Source organism: Natator depressus, chromosome 6, assembly GCF_965152275.1.
Source record: "Natator depressus isolate rNatDep1 chromosome 6, rNatDep2.hap1, whole genome shotgun sequence".
Lineage (NCBI taxonomy): Eukaryota > Metazoa > Chordata > Testudines > Cheloniidae > Natator > Natator depressus.
This window is the reverse complement of record NC_134239.1, coordinates 82,353,080-82,371,946: the sequence shown is the minus strand read 5'-3', so window position 1 is coordinate 82,371,946 and position 18,867 is coordinate 82,353,080. Positions and strand designations below refer to the sequence as shown.

At 37.6% G+C, this 18,867-nt stretch overlaps 1 protein-coding gene across 5 annotated transcripts in view; it reads left to right on the top strand.

Annotated features, from left to right (window-relative positions):
• Window positions 1–18,867, top strand: part of HECTD1 (HECT domain E3 ubiquitin protein ligase 1) — a 95,084-nt gene that overhangs the window by 40,614 nt on the left and 35,603 nt on the right. For all 5 annotated transcript variants that reach the window (XM_074955813.1, XM_074955811.1, XM_074955809.1 and 2 more), the window contains exons 11-22: window positions 1,301–1,439; window positions 1,790–1,960; window positions 3,115–3,337; window positions 6,700–6,963; window positions 7,066–7,142; window positions 10,127–10,261; window positions 11,062–11,208; window positions 11,560–11,654; window positions 13,217–13,322; window positions 16,803–16,937; window positions 17,023–17,162; window positions 17,598–17,921. In XM_074955813.1, the coding sequence (XP_074811914.1) occupies window positions 1,301–1,439; window positions 1,790–1,960; window positions 3,115–3,337; window positions 6,700–6,963; window positions 7,066–7,142; window positions 10,127–10,261; window positions 11,062–11,208; window positions 11,560–11,654; window positions 13,217–13,322; window positions 16,803–16,937; window positions 17,023–17,162; window positions 17,598–17,921 (1,956 nt within the window). The remainder of the gene's footprint in view (window positions 1–1,300; window positions 1,440–1,789; window positions 1,961–3,114; window positions 3,338–6,699; window positions 6,964–7,065; window positions 7,143–10,126; window positions 10,262–11,061; window positions 11,209–11,559; window positions 11,655–13,216; window positions 13,323–16,802; window positions 16,938–17,022; window positions 17,163–17,597; window positions 17,922–18,867) is intronic.

Below are 18,867 nucleotides of genomic sequence, written 5' to 3'. Positions count from 1 at the left end.
CTGAAAAGAGTGCAGTGAGAGTCTGGAAAGCCTGAGAAGAGGTTATAATAGCCAAGGCAGGAAATAATCAGGACAAAGGTTTACTCATTGGGCATGAAGAGAAAAGGGCATATTCCAGAAGAACTGTCATGATTGATGCTGTTGATCAACATAATGGAAGAGAGGAGTTGAAGGGGACAGCAAGGTTGCAGCTCTTTGGGATGGGAAGGACAGTGGGATTAAGGATGGAGGAGTCATGGTAGGCAAGCATCTCTATCTGAACTTCAAGTGTAATGCTCTGGCAAAAAGGACTAATGTAATCCTTGGTTGTATAAACTAGAATACTGCGTGCAATCCTTTTTAAAAGGGATGTTAAAAAAATTGAAGAGGATGTAGACAAGAGCGACAAAAATTATCATAGGGCTGGAGAAAATGCCATACAGTGAGAGACTTAAGGTATGTCTATACTGCATTAAAACACTGTCAGCTGACTTGGGCTTGCAGGGCTATAAAATTGCAGTGTAGACATCCAGTATCGGGTACTAAAGGGCTTTTTAATATAGTGGAGAAAGGCATGACAAGAACCATGAGTGGAAGTAGAAGCCAGACAAATTCAAAATAACATACAAAGACAATTTAACAGTGAGAGTGATTCACTATTGGAACAAATTACCGACGGATGTGGCAGATTCTGTTTTGATGACTTCAAATCAAGCCTGGATGGCTTTCTGGAAGATACACATTAGTCAAACACACATTATGCTTTAGGTAAACACAGTTATTGGGCTCCATACAGGGGTAACCAGGTGCAATTTAATGGCCTCTTATATACAGAAAATCAGACTAGATGATCTAATGGTCCCTTCTTGCCGTAAGCCTTTGTCTGTCTAATAGTAAGTGGATGAGGAAAGAGGAGTTGAGTTTATGATGTATTGAGGTTGTTGGGATTTGGATATCCAGGAAGGAGTCAGAAAAGCAAATCCAGTGTGGGTTAGCCAGGAATGGAGAGAGATGTTAGACATCTCCAGAGAGGTTGTGGTTGAGTAAGGTTGCATGGAGATAAGGTGTGGAGGAAGAGGAGGACTTCAGATTTCTGCACTTCTTGATTCTATTTACATATAGGTTAAAAGAATTAAAACGTGAGCTGACATTCCAATATTTCAGTCCCAGTTATCAGATATAATTTTTAGAGATAATATAATAATAATAAGTAGAATACAAAAACCTCTGGAGCTCAGACAGTTTTTTGAGACAGTTTTTATCACTTGTTATATGATTGTTTAGCTTTGCAAGGAATAATTTTTTATTTTAATTTTTAAAGGAAAGCAAGTCTTGCCCTCATTAGAAAAATGATTCATTTTTGTTCTGAAGCATTGTTAAAAGAGGTTTGTGATTCTGATGCTGGTCACAACCTTCCCACAGTATTGGTTGAGATCACTGCTACTGTTCTTGATCAAGAGGTAACCTTATTCTTTTTATTATTTATGATATAACACTGTATTTGAGAAACAAAATTTTCCCCTTTTAACTTTTTGTGCTGCTTTTATAATGTATTGAATCTATCTGTGAAATAAAGATCAGTGTTTTGTGATTACTTGACATTAGGCCATAGCTTATCACCTTATCTTGACATTAGGCCATAGCTTATCACCTTATCTTTGATCAGATGTTTTTTTAATTTTGATAAATCAGCAGGCCATGATGTGAACAGTTTAAGTGGTGGACTAACAATGCCTAAAATTTGAAATGGCTTGCAGTAAACACCTCTCTCCTTTCTTTCTTTTTTCCCTCCTACACTAATTTCTTGCAGGATGATGATGATGGCCACTTGCTAGCCTTGCAAATCATAAGGGATTTGGTAGATAAAGGTGGTGACCTTTTTCTAGATCAGCTTGCTAGACTTGGTGTAATTAGTAAAGTGTCAACTTTGGCAGGACCATCTTCTGATGATGAGAATGAAGAGGAGTCCAAACCTGAGAAAGTAAGCACAGCATTATCTAGCTTTGTCTGTTCTACAAAGCCATCTTCTGTCTTTACATATTTGCAACTTCATGAAAATGTGAAAAAATACATAAAACCAATAATAAGAGTTCTTGATGTATACGTTCTGTTAAATTGACTCCACTGTTTTGTTCAGTAATGTAATATGCATCTGAACAGGAAATCAAGCTCTCTCCAAGTGTTCCCATCTGTAAAATGGAGATAATACTTACTCTTTGAATTGTTGTAGGGATTAATTAGCTGATATTCACAGTGCTTTGAAAAATTACTGAAATATAACTGATAAGTAGGATTTATTAATCTATTTTCAACTGTAGTTTAAAAATAGTCATATCTAAATAGCTAACATATTTCTAAACCTCCCAATAATGGACTTAAACATAACTAAGAAAAATACTCCCTTTAAATTACAGAAAATTTGAGAATGCATATTTAATGTATCCATTCCCAACTACCATGTAATTGACCACTCGCTACCATCCCAGCTAATTTCCATCACCCATTCAACTTTAACTTTGACTTAACAAATCACCTTTGGTGATTTTCCTCCAGGTGGTGTAATGCTATAGTACTGGAGAACAAGTTGCAAAAAAATGCAACATTGTCTAAACTGAAAGCGCTTTTTTTGGTGGGTGGCGAGCGGGGGTAGAAAAAGCACAATAGTAGATCTGTACTTACAGACCTCTGAAGGAAATGAACAACAGATCTGGAACACTTAAACAGGTTTAACTACAAGAAAAACCCAGAAGTTCAAAAAATTAAATACATAGAAATAGTAGACAATAAAGTGTTCTTTTTTTAAAGCAGGATGGAAACTGTTTTGTAGTCTTTTATGTTAAGTTTCCTCCTTGTCAGTGCCCCCACACAATACCATTGTTGTACTAAGATGGCTGCCCCAACAGGTAGGTTTTTAATAACATTTATAATTTTAATGGGTAATTTATGGAGAGAAGTGTTGCTTATGCAGATTATCTCATTAAACATTCCTTAAAGAGAACTTTTAAAATCAATATTTTATGGTTTACAGTTATACTTTTGAATATTTAGTTTCTATGTCTAGCTTTTTGTATTTTTACAGCAAGTTTATTTAAATTACCTTTTTCCTGAATTACTTTATTTTATTTAACTTTACAGGAGGATGAACCCCAAGAGGATGCTAAAGAACTGCAGCAGGGTAAACCATATCACTGGAGAGAGTGGTCCATCATTAGGGGAAGGGACTGCTTATATATCTGGAGTGATGCAGCAGCCCTGGAACTGTCTAATGGTAGCAATGGATGGTTCAGATTTATCTTGGATGGAAAACTGGCAACAATGTATTCAAGTGGGAGTCCAGAAGGAGGATCAGATAGTTCAGGTATAATTTCTTCTCAACTTCACGATAAATCTCGGTTTATTTATATTGTTTAATTTGATCTATTCTGTTTTACAGAAATTGGCTTACTAAATAGTAAAGCATTTAAACAGATAGAAGTTGGTCAGTTAATTGTGATGCTTCTGTCAAATAGCATGTGACGATAAATTGACTTTCTTGGTGATTAGGTTCAGAAAACATCTCGCCAGTAAAAGTGTATTAACTTCATTTTGTTTTGATTCTTCATGCAAACTTAATTTTATCATCCCAATCATGAAAGGCTCTTTGTAGTGACCATCCCAGGAAAACAGGCTGAAATGCAAATTACTGTTTGCTTTTAGCTAGCAGAATGAAATTGCCTGTGTTCGAAGACAAGCAAAGGAAAGTTTCTCATCAAGGCTGGGAAACATGTCAGAGTGTTTTAACTGGTGGTGGGTGAGGGGATTAGGTGACAGACCTGGAGCTAGAAGTATTCTGCGAAATATTTTCTATACTCTGTACAGAATGTGCAACTTCTATTAATTAAGCATTTCCAGCCCAACTTGATTATCATACACATTGTAAGGAGAGTGATCACTTTAGATAAGCTATTACCAGCAGGAGAGTGGGGTGGGAGGAGGTATTTTTTCATGCTTTGTGTGTATATAAAAAGATATTCTACACTTTCCACAGTATGCATCCGATGAAGTGAGCTGTAGCTCATGAAAGCTTATGCTCAGATAAATTGGTTAGTCTCTAAGTGTGCCACAAGTACTCCTTTTCTTTTTGCGAATACAGACTAACACGGCTGTTACTCTGAAACCTATTTTTGTTAAACCCATCTATAAAATATTATAGTAAAATCCACCAATCCTTGCCAAGATGAAAAGATTAAAAGACATTTTTAACTTCTTAGCTCAACTGTTAATTTATGTCGAACCAAAACAAAAGTTTATGAAAATGCCCCAGAAGATAATTAATTTTCTGAAATCCTTACAGCTCCCAGATTCCAGGTCTGATTTGTTTCAAATGTGTCAGAAAAAAGGAGGGATTAGCATAGCTACAGCATTGTAGCTGGGCTGCTGTAGTGCCTGTAGTGCAAATTTAGGGCTTCTCTATATGGGGACCCAGAGATATGATATTAAATCAGGGAAATTTCCTGGTTTAAGATCAAATCTGTGAAACTTCAGTGAGATTATATTTATTTTGGTGAAGTTGGGTGAGGGCAGATCAAAATCAGGCTTGTAATATAAGGTTAATTTCAACCTTGTCTATGGAGAAACATTTAAAAATTGCCATTTTACTGTTGTATAGTACAAAAAAAATTTATATGCATCAAATGATTTAAGCATGCAGTCTTTAGAAGTGTTAAAAAAAAATATTTTATTTACTGCCTGGCATTATTGGAATCTTTTTTGTCATTTTACCTGCATTAAGTAAATTAATTAGTGAAACATTTCCAAATTTATCTAGTTAAACCATAATTAAACATTTACCATATAGTACACCATATTGACAAGTGTTGTGATAATATGCAAGAAGGCATATTTAAGATTGCCCTAACTCGCTTTAAATTTCAAAATTCATATTTAAATCATTGTAATTTTTGCACTGAAGTTTTAGTTTGTCTTCTAAAAATTCAAACCAACCAATATTAAACAAATGTGAAGGGGGATAAAGAAGGACTTTTCTAAAATGTCCATTGTATTCTTATACACTCTTTACAGAGTTTTTGTATCTTTGTGTTGTTCAGACTACTCAGTTCTGTTGCTCAACAGCAATCCTTTGTAATTGAAGATCTTTTCACCAACTCACAAAATAATATAATAAAAACAATAAATTACATAAGATGCGTCCTGGGGTTAATCAACACTGAATTAGAACTGCACATTGTGAATTGCAATTCTGGATAGAGAATAGAAACCAAGGATGCTATTCTGCCACTCTTAATGACTTTGGAGAGGTATCTTACTAGATCAACCTCACAGAACCAAGTTAGGGCTTTTCTACACAGGAACACCCAGGAAAGTTAAGTCAAATTATCTAAAGGTGTGAAGTTAAAGCATATTAAACTCCTGTATGAATGCTCTGATTCAGAAGTAAAGTGGCCTTGGTTCTCTTTTCCTTAATCTAATGACATATCTACATGAAAGTTTAGTTTCTGGTTTGTGTGTAAATCTACCCTACGTACCCTGCCATGCATTAAATGTCCACGTGGATCCTATTGGTGCGCACTAACAGTTCCTTCGTGTGCTTTGATCTATCTCACATGTGTAGATTCAAGCACATGAAGGAACTGTTAGTGTGTATCAGCAGGGTCTACACAAACACTTGTGTGCAGCAGGTTAGTGTGAAGTATGTTTATATCCAGGTTGCCTGCAAACTAAATGTTCATGTAGACAATTCTTTAAGTGTGAACTAAGGCCATTCTACTTCTGAGTGAGAGCATTCACACAGGGGTTTAGTATGGCTTAACTTCACACCTTTATAGAAAACAACATATAATGACAGCTATGTGAGATAACTGTTAGGCAGCCTAGGTTGAGACTATCCTAAATTCTCCTCGGATATACTGGATACTGTTCTGTTCCTCCTCTGTTAAAATATTATCTCATATAAATAATTGATTTTGTCAGTCCCTTGAATGGTGCCATAAGACTGCTTTCAGTGTATCGTTTAAACTGTTAATATTGGTCAAAATCAAATTCTCATTTAGAAGATGAAAAACCTGTCTATAGTTGTCCATTTAGTTTCCATATGTTGAGAAAAATATTAAAATATAATTAAACTGACTGACTAAGATGTTCCCCTCTATGTGGAGCAAAGGACCTGAAAAGTAGAGTCAGCAGAATGGGAGTAGTGGCATCTCCTTGGCATCGTCTCCTGAATCTGCAGAAGCCCCCTTGTGTTAATACTGAGTAACTGTGGCTTCTTGCTACAGTCTCCTTCCCAACCCCTTTTTGAACTTCAAAAGTTGCAAATACTGTTTCCATTTTACTGTGTTTTTCTGTTGGAGGGTTGATTTGGGCTCCTATTACTCTTGTTTGGGCTCCTAGAGAACTTCATATTAACAGTAGTGAGGTAAATTACTTTAACATGGATTTGCTTAACTTACTTTGTGTTGCACTTCCTAACAAACATTATATGTCTTCTCTCTCGCCCAAGAAAAGTTATATTATGCAGTTCTTGTGTAATCATGTAATTAAATCCTATTATAATGCATAAATACAGAGAGCTGGAGTTCAAAATGTTTTAGAGCCTTAATCTAAAATTACATTTTGCACTGAGTATACTTAGTCAAACTTTGTTCGTGAAAAAAACAACTTGTGCTTGAAATATATTATGTTTAAAGTCACGCACTAGAAAATTGTTTGTTTTTTTAATAGAAAGTAGAAGTGAATTCTTAGAGAAGTTACAAAGAGCTCGAAGCCAAGTAAAGCCATCTACCACAAGTCAGCCAATTTTATCAGCACCTGGGCCCACTAAACTTACTGTGGGAAACTGGTCACTCACCTGTTTGAAGGAAGGAGAAATTGCTATCCACAATTCAGATGGTCAGCAAGCTACAATATTAAAGGAAGATCTCCCAGGCTTTGTTTTTGAGTCCAATAGAGGAACTAAACATTCATTTACGGCTGAAACCTCTTTGGGTAAGTATGTAGATATGTGTAATAAACAGGTATGGGCAGGGGTGTGTGCGCGTGTGTTTTAAGTATTGTGAAATTTAAAAATTTTTAAAAATTGGTTTGCAGGATCAGAGTTTGTGACTGGCTGGACTGGCAAAAGAGGTAGAAAACTGAAATCCAAGTTAGAGAAAACAAAGCAGAAGGTTTGTGAGTGTGTGGTTTTTGTACTTCTAATCAAATTTGTGGTTTGCTATATTCTTAATTTTTCTTAGGTTATGAAGAGATGCATTCCTATAACTGAGGTTTTTAACAACCAATTTAGTATCAACTGAGCAATTTTTTTTCAGATTTGAGAGAAAATGAGCCATGTTTGTTTAAAAAAAAATGTAATTTCTGTCAATCTACAGTAATTTTATGGCTCTCATCCACTGTTTCTAACAAGCCTGATCTTCTCATTGAGATAAATCTTATCCTTTAAAATATTGCTTTGTGTACATTCATTAATTGCCGTAGATGAAGATGTCACCTCTCCCTATTCACACCTATGCAAAGTGACACAAACAGAGAAAGTTATAAGACCTGTGCACTTGTTTCCGACAAAAATTACTTTTCAAACCTCCCTGTTCGTGCTCCCATTTAAATAAATGGAACTATTGTCATTGATTTGATTGGGAACAAGTTCAGTCAGAGAAGAACTTATATTTCCCATCTCAGACTTCTCTGAAAATTGCCAAAAATGCCAGTTTTAGGCAAGGTCAGCAAATGAAACAAACCTGAATTTTTGGCACTTTGTTTTACAGATATTATACAGTTATGGGGTTGTGCAAATGGTTGCATATTTACATTTTATTCTTAATTGTGCTCCAGAAACTGAACTTTCTCCTTCTTAAAACCAAGCCTCTAACTCATATGGTTGTGACTGAAAGTTGCAGAACATGAACCAAATATGCTTGGTACCTATGGTGTTGCAGTGCTATCTGCCTGAGTCTGCAGATAGCATGCAACAATAGCCCTGAGGAAAAGTGTCTTCTGCCTACCTACACCTCAGTTTGGTGGTTACGTAGGGCTAGATGAAGTGACAGATATTGGGATGGGGTGCCCTAGACAGTTACTGGGAAAGGTGGCAGTGGGGAGAACAAGAAATATAAACTAACTCAATTAAAATTGCTGCTCCAAAATGGAAAGTCACTTCTTTCCCTCCTTAAAATGAGGGGAGAAAGAAGAGATGCATCCCTTCCCAAGTACCAAAAACTTCAGCCGGGCATGAAAACCAAAACTGAAACCACATTCTGGGTGCCAAAAGTCCAGTCTTCCTTCTGACCCTCAAAATCTCCAGCTTTTCCGCAACAATTTTTGTAGTGCAATTACACATTGTAAATACAAAAATACGTACCACATCAAAAATTTGAATGTGGAGGAAATGTAAAATTGAATTTAATATAAAAATAAACATAAATACTGTTCTATTGTGCTGGTTGGATGAGGAGCAGTGAAGGGAAGAGATCTTGGAGTAGGAAGGGATGTAGTGTTGCAGAAATCCAGAGTCTGTATCAAGTAATTGCTGAACACGAGTCATTATTATGAGGCAAAAAATATTAGAAAAACTCCGAAAAGCAAAATACCTGATTTCCTTGAAAGTTCACTTAATGAATGCCTTCTCCTATTGGCCACAGGCTTTTTAGAAAAGCTTCTTTTAGAAAAGCTTCGTGTAAGATCACATAGGAAAATTTTTGGGGGAGTTGGTTTAGTATTGGTGAAGTGGGATGGAGTGTTAGGAAAAAGTGGGTTTATCATAGAATGTTAGTTTTAACCTTCACTGTGAAGAGATTAACATGTCTAGGATATGAGTGTAGACATAGGCACAGATATGAATTGCTCATAGGTTCTGTAACCTTTGTTGTGCTTACAGTTACAAATTAACTTGTTCATAAGCATGGCATGTGTGCTTGAAATTTAGCAACATGCACTAAGGTTTTCAATGTACAAATATGCAGTTTGCCAAGGCAGTGTGATTACCCTTACTCTAGTTTTCAGGTTGTGTGATCAGTTTATATTCCTTCCCACTCATCTAAATACTGTTGTCATGAACGTCTTTGTCCATCTTTGTCCACAACAATATCTGGTTGTGTGATCAGTTTATATTCCTTCCCACTCATCTAAATACTGTTGTCATGGACATCTTTAGCAAAGAAAACCCAGATGCTAGAATCTTGAAGAAACACTAGTAATCTCACATGTATATTCTGGTATTTTGCTAAAGCAAATTTATAGTACAGTTGTCACAGTTGCTCCCAAACCTGTTGTCTCCTCCTCCTCCTGTTCTGAATAAAGAATAAAGAATATTTTAGTATATTAATTATTAAAATATTAAACTACAGTTGTTTTTATATTTGTACCCTCTGTAAACATCAAGATAATATATTCTATTGTGGATCTTGAACCATTATAACTTGTTTGCCAAGCTCAGAAAAATCACTGATGCCTTGCAGGGCTTGCCACCTGCTTTGTAGCTGTTCTGTATGCTCCACTATCCATCACTCCTTTTTCTGTCTTCATCTCCTCATGGAGCTTCTCCTGACTGAAGTGAAGCACCTCAGTGGTGACAACAGCACCTTGTAGGAGGAGCATCTGCGGAACAGGCTGTAGTGCCATGTGTAGAAGGGATTTTTTTTGTCTAGCCTGCCACTGTTCTCCCCTCTGCCATCAAGGTATCTTATGGGGAGAGTAGGGGCTCCTACCCCTCTCCTTCTGGCATTATAAATTCACTTTCTACAAAGGTGGTCATTCTGGCAGTGCCGTCTGTGGTGGTGGTGTATTTTACTTGATTGTTGTGCCAAAATATCTCTAGGAATCTCATTTGTGTTGGAGAGCATGGAAGCTTTGACTGTGGAGAGAAAATGGGCTATAGAAAGGGGGAGATTGTGCTAGATATGAATTGCTGAGCAACAGTTAAGGGGAAGAGCTATTTAAACTGGAAACGAGCAGTAGCAGTCCAGTTTCAATTTTTAGAAAGGAAGTTTAGGCAAGACCAAAATTACCATCCTATTTCAGTTTCATATGCTGTTACTTAGGAGACATCCATATTCCTCAGGAGGCTTTCTTCTCAGATGATTCAAAATGACTAACTGTGCATACTAAAATATAAAAAGAATATTTTAATCTTGATTCTTAGAATAATTTTTGGCAGGTACGAACTATGGCAAGAGATTTATATGATGATCATTTTAAAGCTGTTGAAAGCATGCCTCGAGGAGTAGTTGTAACATTGAGGAACATAGCAACCCAGTTAGAATCTTCTTGGGAACTTCATACAAACAGACAGGTAAGTACAGGCTTTCATATCTTAATGTATCTGTCATGAAACAAGGGAAAGTTGCAATAAATTCAGACATGAAATGTTCATGTTTACAGTTTTCACATATTTTGTCAAAAACCATATATGTCAGAGGTGGGCAAACTACGGCCTGCAGGACCATCCTGCCCAACCCTAGAGCTCCTGGCCGGGGAGGTTAGCCCCCGGTCCCTCCCCTGCTGTGCCCCCTCCCCCGCAGCCTCAGTTCACCTCACCGCCAGCGCTCTGGCCCGCTGCTCCTGCTGGGCATGCTGCTCTGAGCGGCATGGTAAAGGGGGTGGGGGAGGTTGGATAAGGGGCAGGGGGTCCCCGGGGGCAGTCAGGGGACAGGGAGCAGGGGGAGGTTGGATGGGACGGGGGGGCGGTCAGGGAATGGGAAACGGCGGGTGGGGGGGGGGGGGTTGGATAGGCGTGGGGGTCCTGGGGGGCCTGTCAGGGGGTGGGCGGATGTGGGGGTGGGATCTTGGGGGGCGGTTAGGGTCGGGGGGGGTCCCGGGAGGGGCCGGTCAAGGGACAAGGAGCAGGGTGGGTTGGATGAGTTGGGGTTTCTGAGGGGGGCAGTTAGGGGGAGGGGGCGGATGGGGGGCAGGGCCCGGGCTGTTTGGGGAAGCACAATCTTCCCTACCGGGCCCTCCATACAGTTTCTCAATCCCGATGTGGCCCTTGAGCCAAAAAGTTTGCCCACCCCTGGTATATGTAGTAGTACTTGGAATAATACTTCAGTTAAATTATACTAACTTGTCTCATCTTATGCTTCTCTTTGTCTCCAGTGCATTGAGGGAGAAAATACTTGGAGAGATTTAATGAAGACTGCCTTAGAAAACTTAATTGTGCTGTTGAAGGATGAAAACACTATCTCACCATATGAAATGTGCAGTAGTGGCTTAGTGCAGGCACTTCTTACTGTTTTAAATAATGTAAGTTTACTGAAAAGTTGGAGGTGTTCAGAAAAGAGTACAATATACTTTAAAAATGAACAATTTACAATAAATAGATGCTCCCCTGGTGTAAATAAGCGTAGCTTCTCATTGACTTAAATGGAGCTATGCAGACTTAAACCAGCTGAAGAATATATATAAGCAGAAGTTCATGTGTAATCAAAAGATAAAATCACGTTTTTCATATTTGCTCAATTTCTTTCTTTCTTTATTTTTGTACTGGTAGCAGTCAGTAAGTATGAACAAGTGCATTTTCAGTCTAAAGAAGCAGTATATTTATTACTTTGCACCATTTTACATATTTTAATAATATTTTTTCTTTTTTGTTAGAATGTGGATTTAGATGTGAAACAAGATTGTAGCCAACTAGTAGAGAGAATAAATGTGTTCAAAACAGCATTCAGTGAAAATGAAGATGATGAAAGGTAAAAACAAAAAATAATTTGTGTTCCTTTGTGAAGCAGTAAAACAAAATAAGACCTACATTTGCCCTGGGGTTTTTCGTTTTACTAGTCTTAAGTGGCAGCATCTGCCATTAAACTACTAATTGACTGACCAGTTTGCTACTTGGAATATGCTCTATTTATGCTAATTCATAAAGGCATAAAGTAGCTTCACATTAATCAGTCATATGTGGGCATTTTCATTCTATGGTGGCATAGTAGACTGTTTAACACTGTGGAATGGGTGACTATAGACTGACATAAACATGTTGGAGTGTTGTTTTACTTAAACAGCCATTAGAGAAATTAATTTCCAGAGGGTATTCACAAAATAAATATGCTGTCATTAATGTGTGGTGCCTTTAATACATAGTTATTTGAAAATATATACATTCTTAATTTCTCAAATTTATTTTCTTGATTTGTCATTTTTTGTGGCTTTGTGGTACAGTTTGATTGTATCTGGTTCCTCCCCACTGTTATATATCAGATCTGTTTTATAGCCCAGAGCTTCACTATTCTCCTGTCCCACTGTTTTCTTTATTCCTCTTTTTTCCCCATGGCCTTTCCTTTTTAGTTCCAGTACTTCATTATCGTAGTACCCTTCCACCTGGTGCTTAGTCTGGTTGGACATTAATTGCCAAAATACGTAAAGAGTACCTGAGATGATGCAATTGATAACGTATCTTGCCTGCAGCCATCAGTGCATATTTGATTTTGATATGGTTCCACAGCAAAAGTGAGGAACCCATAACTTAGAAAAATTGCCTTTTTCATTTTTTCTGTGATGCTTGTGCTGCATCAATATCTTAGTCCCCTGGTGCAGGGTGTCATCAGGAAGTTTGTATTGAAGCAACCCTTAACTTAAGGGTATGTCTACAGAGCAAAGAAAAACTCATGGCTGATCCATGCTAGCTGACTCGGGCTCAGACTGTAGGGCTGTTTCCTTGCTGTGTAGACTTCTGGGCTTGGGCTGGAGCCTGAGCTCTGGATCCCTCCCATTCTACAGGGCTCCAGCCTGAGCTTGGAAGTCTACGCAGCAATGAAAACAGCCATGCGAGCCCAAGTCAGCTAGCATGGGCCAGCCATGGGTTTTTCTTCGCTGTGTGGATATCCCTAAGGGAATTAAGAAGGCCTAATGGTTTTGAATAGCTGAAGAAAGGAGGAAGTAGGGGGCCAGAGAAAAACAAGGAGTTGGAAGACATGGCAAGAACGTTGAGTTGTAGGCTGAAAGCAACTTCCACTGTTAAAGGGTCACCAAACGTCCCTTCAGCTATAGAAGATAGGGTACCTAAGAAAGGAAGAAAGACCATTGCACCTGTATCTTTAAATGTTAAAGATACTTTTAATTGAAATAATTAAACATTTTGATAAATACGGGAGTGCCATAGGTTTGTCAAGTTATCTTCTTAAACAGTCTGATTTCACCTTTCTTCCAAACTTTAAAACAAAACATTGCTATCCCCTGAGATTTAGTCAAAAACATTTTCTTGCGTTTTCAATGTGAGGTAATTTTTGTAATGTCTAACTGCTTCACTTCACAGTCGTCCAGCAGTTGCATTAATTCGGAAATTGATAGCAGTGTTGGAATCTATTGAACGTCTACCTCTCTACTTGTATGATACACCAGGCTCTACATATAATCTGCAGGTAACTGTGTATTGCTATAGTAATGTATAATGTTGAGTTTCTCATTAATTTTAGGAAAAAATCTCAGTCAATCTACATGAGGCATATTCCTGTCTAGTTGTAAAGAATTAGAGAATTTTTTTAACCTTAAAAAAGATCTGACCTCATTATTCTTTAATGTTCTGCTACTTGCTGGACTGCTCAGATTTTTTAGCAGTTTCATTTACTTTTCTTATAGAAAGTGAGAGTTCAGGTAAATTCTGACTGAAAAAAGAGGGGATTTGTCAACTGTTCCTTGTGTCCAGTGATATTCCCCATCCTGTGTGGGAATAAGCTATACCAGTACGACCACTTTACCTTGATATAACTGCATCCACTCTAGCAGGTTGTACTGTACATACTTTTGTATGTAGACAAGCCCTAGGAAAAGAACAGAAACAACAGAAGAACACACATGGGGGAGTACGAGGAAACAGTGAGACAGTGTTGATCAGCATGATAGGCAGTGGTATCAACATACCAGTTGCCTAATTGTTAAGTTTATTGTAGGCATCATACAAACAGTTTGAAAGAGGATAATGGGGTTGTTTTGTAGATGTTTAAAGGGAGCTCTTTTCAAGAGGGGCAGCATGGGAGAAAGTACCAAGGTGCTTGTTTAAAAATTTAACAAGTGGGTGATGAAGCCTGGCATTTTTGGTTGATCAGAGACAGCTACTATGCAGGGTTGCTGTGGTGGGAACAAGAAATGTAAATTAACTCAAATTAAACTCCTGCTCCAAAATGGAAAGCCATCTCTTTTCCCCCCCTCAAAGTGGGGGTAGAAAGAGAAGATGCATCCCTTCGCCAGTACCAAAAATTTCAGCTGGGCATGAGAATCAAAATTAAAACCACATTCCACAACCCCTTGGGGGTGCCAAAAGCCCAAACTTCCCTCCTGTCCTCAAAACCACTAGCATTTCCCCAGCAATTTCTGTAATTCAGTCAATTTTGTCAGTACAAAAATCTACCAGATGGAAAATTAAAATTTGGCTGAATAAGAGACGATGGATAGGTCAGGCATAGGCTGTGAAGGGCCTTGAAAGTGAGAACAAGTGGGTTAATGTGATAGAGAAAGGGGAGCCAGTGGAGAGATTCAAAGAGAAGGTTGACTTAAAGTGATAGGTGATGAAAATGATCCTTGCAGCAGCATTCTGAATGAATATAATCAGGGCAAGATTGCATGTGTCAAGGGCAGAGAAAAGGATGTTGCAGTAATTGAGATATGAGATTATAGCCTCAATGAGCCTTTTAGCTGTGTGGATGAATTGCAGAGACTGTATTTTAGACACATTATTCAGAAAGAAACTTCAAGATATAGATATAGCCTGGATGTGAGAACCTGGAGAGACATCAGAGTTGAAGATGATGCCCAGGCGATGGGACTGAGTGACAGGCAAAATAGAGTTATTGTTCACAATGATCAAGGTAGAAGGGAGAGCTGAGGGCAAGATTAAGAGCTCTGTTATAGCTACGTTGAGCTAGAGCTGATGGTTAGACATCTGTGAGATGTCAGAGAGATTGGTTGAGATTTTAGTTTGGACAGAAGGAGACAGGTCTGGAGTAGAAGCCCAGAGTGCAACCCCCACAGAAAGTTGGAGGGGATACGAGGAGAATCCTACAATAACTTGCTTGAAGGTGCTATTAGAGAAGTAGGAGGAGAACCAGGAGAGGACAGCAATGAAAGCCAAAGGAGGACAAGATTTCAAGAAGGGTATGATGGACTGTGTTGAACAAGCCTGAACTTTAGCTTGGAAGGAGGTCATTAGAGACTTCGGTGAGAGTGGTTTCAGTGGAGTGCAAGTGGCAGAAGTCAGCTTGGAGAGGGTTTAGAATGGAATTGGAGGACCGGAGAGAAATTGTAGACAGCACATTCAGTTAGTTTAGAGATGGGTTGGTAGTTGGAGAGGCAAGCGGCAACAAAGGTGGCTTTTAAGTTTTTGGTTTTTTCTTATATATAATATTTTTAAAATTGTTTTATTTCTCATAGACCCAGTTTATTATCTCATCAGACCAATGTGGAGAAGTGTTGCCGTTGCTTGTTCATAAGTTAAAAGTAACTAACATTGTTCAAGTCTGGCTTATTTTAAGCATCTGTAAAAAGGGGGAAAAAATTCAAACTTTATTCCTCCTTAGTAAGGTAATGTTTGATGGATAAACTTTCTAAGGCCAGCGTGCTGAACATCAATTGTTAGATTTCTTGTCTGACTTTCCATCCTACTTCCCATACATTTGATGCTGACTTCAATATGGTAAATTGATTCCTGGTATTAATATAAGAATGCAAGAATTTTTAGGAATAAAAGGGGGGTCTCTGGCTTGCAGTAACTTTTGAAAAGTAAGTATTTAGTCCTGCAGTAGTGCTTTTCACCTTTACCAATAATTTTTCTCAATTGCCATTTCTGTTCTTGCCGTCTTTTGTTTATTAAAAATATTCTCTAAACCTAGGTTCTCTTCAGCCTAATTTTGTGGTTAAGTCATCATCCTGTGATTATGAATCCAAACTCTTCCGATGAGAATATTTAGAATGTCACAAACGTAGCAGTTGTAACCAGAGAAAAAAACGATGAAAAAATTCTCAAGTGCAATGATGACTTGCCTGAGAGAGCTTGCAGACTGCAATGTCTTAAGATACATAGAATCAGTTATACACATCTTGACCGTTTCAGATGGAACTAGTGTCCACTACATATATATACCAAAAACGGACCCAGTCTTCAACTAAAGAACTGGTAGAATGTGAAAGTTGTTAACTTTGGCTCCTTTTGTAATATTCTGTAGCTATGGGATTGAAGAAAACTGTGTGAGGGGAAAGATGGTCTTGGGGCTAAACCCTGATCAGGGAGACCCGTGAGATGTGACTTCTGTTTCTGCCTTTGCTACAGACTTCCTATTATAACATCTGGGTTCTGCAGTTTCCCCATCTGTTTACCCATTTCTGCCCAACAGGTGTTGAGTCTTAACTCATTCAGACTTGAAAGTAGTTATTAAGATCATGGAAGGCACTATGAAGTGCAAAGTATTATTGTTAATAATAATACTGTTTAAATTACCAAAAATTAGCTAGGGGAACTTATGAAAACACTACTTTATAAATTGGATATGTTTTAAAGTATTTTAAAGTTTTGTATTCCTGATTAAAAGACATTACTGTAAATAATTTTGTGGCATAAGATGAAAAGAAAATTTACTTAACATGTTCTCCATACAGTACAGTAAGGAATATCTGTCTGGTTAGCTGTAACGATGCAAAGTTGAAAGGTTTTTTAATAAGATATATGTATTTGTTTCCATTTTGTGCTCTTGTTATTTTATTAACAGGTATATGAAAACATAAAAGTGGAAATATATTTTGCTTGAATCAGTACAACTTTTTATTATGGTGAAATGTGTCAACTTTCATAAAATTGACACACGTATGATCAGAAGAGGCCTTTATTAATGTTTTGGTACACTTGAGTTTAGATATTAACAAGAAGATTGAGGTTTCGTTTGGAACGTGCTTCTGGGGAGACTTCTTTGATAGATCGAACTGGCAGAATGTTGAAAATGGAGCCTTTGGCAACAGTGGAATCTTTAGAGCAATATCTCCTGAAAATGGTGAGCAACATCCCACACAGATGAATTTGCAAAGAGTAGAGGCATTCTTTCTTGATATGATTTCGATTGTTTTTTCATTCTTTAGGTAGCAAAGCAGTGGTATGACTTTGATCGAGCTTCATTTGTTTTTGTACGAAAACTACGTGAAGGCCAAACATTTGTATTCAGGCACCAACATGACTTTGATGAAAATGGAATTATTTACTGGATTGGGACAAATGCAAAGTAAGATTCTTCAGAGTTAATTTAGTTAAATCAAATGTAATATGCCATAGTTACCAGAAGCAGAGCTCAAGGAAGTATTGTAGTAAAATGGAATATACTATCATTTCGAAAAGAACGATTTCTCCTTTTTAGTATTCCTGGATAGAATTAAATTTGTGGGTATTGTACCTGAGGAATAAAAGAACATTATGAACCTTTGAAGTTGTCTTGGGAATTTCAATTTCTGTCTTTATCTAAGACAAATCATTTTCTCTTTGAACTCGTAGTAATATGAAAGTTTTGGATTCTCTCAATTATTTAATATCTCAGGGGGTCTGACTATTTTATAATTTAATCTTAATTAAAAATTATCCTCATCAGTCTGTCAAACTTTACTGATCTGTTCTTTTAAAGTAAATGATAAATGAATAATATACAATTCTCTTTTCAACATAGAACTGCATATGAGTGGGTAAATCCAGCAGCCTATGGGTTAGTAGTGGTTACATCTTCAGAAGGAAGAAATTTGCCTTATGGACGTTTGGAAGACATCTTAAGCCGAGAGAGTTCAGCTCTGAATTGTCATACTAATGATGATAAGAATGCTTGGTTTGCCATAGATCTTGGTCTTTGGGTAATACCATCGGCATATACGTTACGCCATGCTCGTGGTTATGGAAGATCTGCACTCAGAAATTGGGTTTTCCAGGTATCCAAGGATGGACAGAACTGGACTACTTTGTATACCCATGTTGATGACTGTAGTCTCAATGAACCAGGGTACGTTGAAAATATTCTAGCTGCCTTTACAAAGTTGAACTGTCAATTAAAAACATGCTTTGCTATTTCCTAGCTTTTAGATGTAGGCTCTTGCATCTCTAATTTTAAACCCTTCTTTGGTTCTTTTAAGAGCATTTCTAGTCCACAAACTTAGTTTCGCATTTTTATTTTCGCTGATGCATTATGGACTTAAATGTTCATAAATATTGAAAATCTATACTGTTGCATTTTCCACAGAGTTGCTTCTTTGCTATGATCTTGTATATGCATATGGATAATGGAGAGATGCACTGTTGTTAAAGAGTGTCTGACCATTATCACTCTACATTATGAAATGTAGAATGTAACAAATGTCTGATCTCAATATAGTAGTAAGATGAGATTGTTGCCTAATTTCTAATGTTTGTCATAGGCGGTGGAAATATGTTAGAGCAAATTTTGTTTACTCTTCCATTTGAAGACTAACACAGCATTCCTCTTAATCCTCTGAATAAGCTGATGCCATATAAGCTTAACTTGCATGGTAACAACATGGTTTAGAGTAGTTTTCCCCAAACTGGGGTCATAATCCACTGAGTACTTGCTGCTGGTTCGTAGCAAGTTGGCTGGTCATTTGATGCTGGTTTTTCTTTGTTTCTGTCTTGCCTTACATTATGGTAAATGCAGCTAAAACAAGCTATTAATTTACTTAGTATTATTTTTTCCTGCAAGCAATTGCTATGGTAGCTACAGGAATATGGTAGCTACAGGAATTATGTAATTGTGACTGGGAGCCTTAAGAGCTCCGTGCAATCAAGAGTGGGGAGGAGAAGTGTTCCAGGAGACTCTTAATATGTGGTTCACATAATGGAAAAATTGAACTCCAGATTTAGAAGATGGCTTTGGTTTTCTTTTGGAGAAAGCAGGTAACACTTGTGAATTCACACCAGTGCTCATCCAAACTTTG